The sequence below is a fragment of the Paroedura picta genome, chromosome 5 (assembly GCF_049243985.1).
Source record: "Paroedura picta isolate Pp20150507F chromosome 5, Ppicta_v3.0, whole genome shotgun sequence".
Classification (NCBI taxonomy): Eukaryota; Metazoa; Chordata; class Lepidosauria; order Squamata; family Gekkonidae; genus Paroedura; species Paroedura picta.
The window spans coordinates 19403967-19409995 of NC_135373.1; the positions used below are offsets into that span (position 1 = coordinate 19403967).

Below are 6029 nucleotides of genomic sequence, written 5' to 3' on the forward strand. Positions count from 1 at the left end.
GTAGTCAACCTGTGGTCCTCCAGATGTCCATGGACTACAATTCCCACGAGCCCCTGCCAGCAAATGCTGGCAGGGGCTCGTGGGAATTGTAGTCCATGGACATCTGGAGGACCACAGGTTGCCTACCCCTGTTCTACAGGCAGAAGGTCCCATGCCTGCAGAAATGCTGCATGGGATCCAACCCTGTATGTGCCAGGACCAGCAGGAGGCAGATATGACCTGTCTTAGAATTCCGGAATTGATGAGTCTTGTGAACACGTTTCCTCTTGGGAATTCCGCTTTCCATGTGGGTGCATATGGAAACACCTGGGTCCAAACTGGCATATTCCGGTCCATCTCTTTAAGCTGCATATCTGAGCTCCTCTCCTCCCATCAGTATTAACCAGCCCTCTGCTCCGTAGGGGTCAACAATGGACGCCTTCCTGTGGGCAGGCTTTCTAAGTAGAGCTCTGGTGCCAAACTTGAGAATTCTCACGTGAGACCCCAATCCCCCCCCCCACACACACACACACAAACTGAGAAGCTGCTTACCGTTAGCGTGGGACGTAGAGAAGCTAAAACTGGATTAGGACGTGCCACCCAAAAGGTTTTGCATTGGGTTTTTTTGGACCAAGTGGTGGGAATCAAGTTTCCCTCATAGGAAAAGGAGCAGAAGAGACATCTAGCTAAGATTTCACTGGAGGTTAGGTGAACATCATCCCGCTCTGGTTCTTTTACTCCTCTCTGGATGGGGTCCACCTTTGGAACGGACCCACCAATCCATTTCCAGCCCCACCTTGACACCCCCCCCCCTTACCACAGAAAGCAGATTTCCAGCCGCTGCCCACGTTGGAAAGCCGGCACTCCTCTCTGCCTCCCATCTGCAGTGGCTCTGGACAGCGAGGGCCCCGAATCTACCTCGTTTTTACAGCCGGCTTTGTTGGTGCTGCCCTCTGCCCAAGAGATCAAGCCAGCTATGCTCCTCGCATCCCCCCCGGTTCCTTCAAGGAGTTCCCCATCTCTGAGCAGTTGCTGCAGAGGCCGGCTCTTCAGGAGGGCCTCATTTCAACTAGCATCCCACAACCTCTCCCCCGAAGGTTCCTGGTAAGTGTCATAAAGCTCTCTCTGGTGCCAGGGGAGCTGAGGCTGCAGGTTTCTTCCCCCCACCTTGGCCCCACCCCATTACCTGAGCCCCGACGTTGCTGCTGAAGCAGCAAAGCTAAATTGCTCCTGGTAGGGAAGGGGGCAAGAGAAACAGCCCGTGAACAAATTGGGGCTTACTGTTGCCACCTCTCCGGCTTTGCAGGAGAGAGCTAAGTACCGGAGGACTGGGTCACAAGTGAACAACCTTGGAAGGAGGGACTGTGGATTTCTTCCAGGTAGCAGGTGCCACGACCTTCCGGGAGCACTGTCTGAAGCAGGGGTACGCCCCCTTACCAAAAGCATTGTTTGCAGATTTTGTGTATGCTGGGATTCTCCAGGTACCCGATATTGCCCTTGTGAACTCTATGCTTACAGGCAGCACACCCTGGCATGGGGCTTCCAATAAGCTGTCAGCTTCTTGCTTGACAGCTAGGGAATTTTTTTGTTTTTTGCAAGTGTGGATTATCGAATACCCACATGGGCCAGCTCTTATAAAACGGCAACTATTGGGGGGCGGGGGAGAGGTGGAAAAGGAGGGAATGTTGGAGGAATTAAGAACCAAGTCAGTTTTCTAATGCCATTTGTTACAGGCAGGATTCAAGGGCTTAACTTTTTCCCCTATGAAATGTTCTCCCAGTTCAGAGCAAATCTGCCCAAGCGTCTAAGAAATGGAGAGAACTCCATACAAAGCTCTTACAGGGGCTCTGGTCATGTATCCTCCCTCCCTACACACACACACACAATATGGTTTTTGTTGTGTTGGTTTTTTAAAAAAAATAAATATTCCAAAAGGGCTAAGCTCCTCTCGTGTTCCTATGTTAGAGAACAAAATGAGTGATTCTTGGGATTGTATCTATGGGAAACTAAGGGGCAAAGCTCATTGCATTCAGGAACATAATGGGTGCTAGATTGGGGGTGGGGTGGAAGAACTCTGTGGATGGCCTCTCCCTCCCCCCAGGACATTGAAAGGCTGGAGGCCCCCAGGCAGGGAACTCACAGGCAGGGGCAGCTCTCATGCAGCAGGGATCTGCAGCCTCAGAGGGAAGTAGGAAGGAGTGGCCAGGGGTGGGGGAGTGGTGGTGACTGGCTGGCTGCTGTACAAACAGGCAACCTGGTTGGAGGAGGCGGTGGCACACGGTTGGGACAGCAGCCCTGAGTGGGTGTTAAGCGCTGAGTGGCACTTAAGCTATGAGACCAGCTCCTCCTCCAAACCCTTACCAGAAATATTAAGTGGAACAGGTAGGAAGCAGAAAGTCTTTCTTTAAGTGGGAGCCTTTCTCAAAAGGTGCTTGTGTGGGGGCTGAGTGTTCTCAGACCTTCAATCAAAGCCAGTGTTGTCCACAGGCTGGCAGCGGCTCTCTGGTCTCAGGCCAAGGACTTCCACATCACCTGCTGTCAGATTCCATAACCAAAGATGCTCAAGTCTGGACACAGGACCTTTGGCATACTAAATAGATATCCCACCACTGAGCCACACCCTCCCAGGAAGAGTGTATTTTAGTAGAGGCCTACGTGAACACATGAAACCACCTTGTACTGAATCAGACTGTTGGGTCTGTCACCAGTATCTTCTCTGGGGTCTCACACAGGTCTTTCACGTTATCTGCCTCCCAGTCTTTTAACTGGAAATTGCCAGGGATTGAATTTGGGATCTTCTGCACGTTGAGCAGATGCTCTACTGCCGAGCTGCAACAAGACTTTCACCACAAAAAGGCCAGTCTGCACCAGTAAATGAGCACTGCCTTCTAGGGTGGGTCTGGGCCTACCCATCCCAGTTTCCTGTTTCCACCAGCAGTCATTCAGTTCAAGAATCAGAACAGTGTCTCTCCATCACTTGGCTTTTGGATGTAGGCTAAGACATACACGGCAAACTGGTCTATAAAGTGATTATAGTGGAGAAACTTATTTCTTTTTTTTTTGGGGGGGGGATAGGAAGTATTTATTGTTCTCAAAAAATGGGATGAAATTCCAGATTCCCTGATAGCATCAGACAGCCCATGGGTCCCTTCTGGCTGTTTGGCCCACGGACCCTGCAAACTGACAAGGCAGGGGAGTCCCTTTGTGCTGGTCTGGGTGGCGAGTGCGAGAAGGAAGAGGCGCTTCAAATAAGAGAAGGATCACCGGAATGAGTAAAATCTCCCAATTTGGGCTTGTGTCTTTGAGAACAGAGAAGAAGAGTTGGTTCTTATATGCCGCTTTTCTCTACCTGAAGGAGGCTCAAAGCAGCTTACAGTCGCCTTCCCTTTCCTCTCCCCGCAACCGACACCCTGTGAGGGAGGTGACGCTGAGAGAGCCCTGATATCACGGAAGAAGAGCTGGTTCTTATATGCCGCTTTTCTCTACCCAAAGGAGACTCAAAGGGGCTTCCAATCGCCTTCCCTTTCCTCTCCCCACAACAGACACCTTGTGAGGTGGGTGAGGCTGAGAGAGCCCGGATATTCCTGCTCGGTCAGAACAGCTTTATCAGTGCCATGGTGAGCCCAAGGTCACCCAGCTGGCTGCATGTGGGGGAGTAGTGGGGAATCAAACCCGGCATGCCAGATTAGAAGTCCGCACTCCTAACCACTACACCAAGCTGGCACTACACCAAACAGGAGGGATGCAGCGAACTGGACAGGAGGCTAAACTGGTACAAGATTGACCCCTGAATGGGGGGTCGGGCCCCCAGGTCGCAAACAGGGAGCAAGAAATTTGGCAATAGGTAGAACGTGATGGAGCCGTGCAAAAGAAAAGTGGGATCAACTGATTTGCGAGGAACAGTTTGCACAGATGAAACTTTCTGGGCTTCTTGTTCCTGACCGGTGCACTATCATACACCGAACTCAATCCATGGGAAAGCAAAACAAAACACCCTGATGCCAAACAAAACACCCTCTACAGCCAGGCCTGCCAGTCCGCATGCATTGGACCATCTGGCTGTACCGTGGCGCAGATATTAAACCAAACCAAGAAAAAACCCTGAATTCAAAAAGGTTACGCAAATGGTGTTTTACAAGTTAGTCTGCTTCTGTTAGACATGGAATGGGCAGGCTACGGTTGTTCAGGATTGCTGTGTTGGCCTCTGCACTTCTCCCCAGAAATGCTAAATTTGTTCTCCCCACCCCCACCCCAGGTTTACCTTTGCTTCAATGAGGGCTTGGAATTTTTTTTTTTTTTTTTGGCCCTTAAATCCAAGCTGCCAGATCAGACAGAGCCTCCAGTTGTATGGGGCCAGAGCAATATTCCATCGACTGCAACTGTGCTTTTCAACCTCCCTTTTTTTTGGGGGGGGGGGGGTAGAACCCTGTGACTTAAGCCCTGCCCCAGTTCACAGAACACTGGGGGGGCTGCAGTGCATCACTAATGTTCACAACATCGGCAAGGCCAGGTCTCTGATTCCAAAAGGGGTTCTTGTTACAGTTGTTGGGTCTGTGTGCAAATTACAAAGCCACAAAACACATACTGCCCTGCCACTAGACACATTGCGTCTTCCCCTGTGCAAAGCAAAGACAGAACTCTGCTCTCCCAATGCTAAAAAACTGGGGTGGGGGGATGCTGTTGCCATTTTCCAAAAAAAAAAATTCTCATGAAACTGATTTGCGTATGTGCTCGTGGGACTTCAGTGTTCTGCACGATTCCTCGACACAAGCGGAAGGAAACAGAGTGAAGCAAAATCGACTCGATGTACAGGGCTGCATAAATTATTCCGGTTGTAGAATTTGCCCCTCCTTGGCACAGAAATGGGGTGACGTTTAGCAAAGAAGTGGGACTGTTTTTTTTGTCGGTGGACTATACACAAGTTGGTCTGAGGAGCGCTTCGACTTGGCACTGCCAAAGGGGAGCGAACGGCACCAAGGGCCAAGAAATCGCGAGTCAACAGAGGGGCGTCTTCCTGGAACTCCAAATCCCTCCCTTGTCATACAAAAAACGATCCCACCGCACCCACCACGTGTTCACAGTTTGACCACTGCTCTCCCTCCCACCATCCGCTCTGCGACAGCTCCGTCCTACGGCCTCTCCCCGTTGCTGTGGCCCTTGCTTTGGGCCAAGTCACTCCCCGCCTCGGCGTCCTCGTGCACTCGCTGGTGGAGCGTGAGGTTGCGCAGCTGCCGGAAGCTCTTGCTGCAGCGCATGCACGGGTAGGGGCGTCCCGCCGCGGCGGCCGCGTGGATCTGCTGATGGGCAGCCAGCTTGGACGGATAGCAGAAGCTTTTCCCGCAGCGGGTGCAAGGGTACGGGCGCTGGCCCGTGTGCGTGCGGCGGTGGGCCGCCAGCTTGGAGGGGTAGCAAAAGCTCTTGGGGCAGTCGGCGCATTTGTACGGGCGCTCCGGGGTGTGGATCCACTGGTGGGCGGCCAGCTTGGAGCGGTGTCCGAAGCGCTTGGGGCACAGGGTGCAGGGATACGGCCGTTCGCCCGTGTGGGTTCGCCGGTGGGCCGCCAGCTTGGAGGGGTAGCTGAAGCTCTTGGGGCAGTCGGGGCATTTGTAGGGGCGCTCGGCACAGTGGGTCCATTGATGAGTGGCGAGCTTGGAGCGGTACACAAAGCGCTTGCCACAGTCTTTGCACTGGTACGGCCGCTCTGAGGGGAGCATGGTGGGAGGCCGGGGGCGGCGAGGGTGGGCAGGCTTGGAGGGCTCCGTGGCGGGCGGCGAAGACAGGGCTGTGGGCGAAGGTGCCTCGGCGTTCTCCTTCAAGGCTTGCGGGTCTGGAAGGGAAGGAGGAAGTAAAAAGGGAAAGCATTTTTGTGGCGAAACCTTTCCTGCTTCCACCACCTCGGTAACGAAAAGTCAATTCCCCTGGCACCTAATGACCGCTTCCACGGTTTTGGAAAATGCCGTTCTAACCCTTCCTAAAGTCCCGTGGAATAGCAAACCTTTCGCACAGGAATCTGGCGCTTAAGGAGCAGATCCGAATGCAATCCCTGTTTG

General features: G+C 52.9%; 1 protein-coding gene across 1 annotated transcript; it reads right to left on the reverse strand.

Annotated features, from left to right (window-relative positions):
* Positions 1–4095: 4095 nt before the first annotated feature.
* ZNF575 (zinc finger protein 575) lies at positions 4096–5827 on the reverse strand. Its single transcript, XM_077336808.1, has one exon. It carries the CDS (start codon positions 5691–5693, stop codon positions 5109–5111), a length of 585 nt encoding a protein of 194 aa, XP_077192923.1. The 5' UTR covers positions 5694–5827; the 3' UTR covers positions 4096–5108.
* Between the last annotated feature and the right edge of the window lie 202 nt (positions 5828–6029).

What these genes read in the sequence shown, in the direction of transcription:
- ZNF575 (XM_077336808.1), bottom strand. Translation starts at nt 5,693, where the DNA reads ATGCTCCCCTCAGAGCGGCCGTACCAGTGCAAAGACTGTGGCAAGCGC.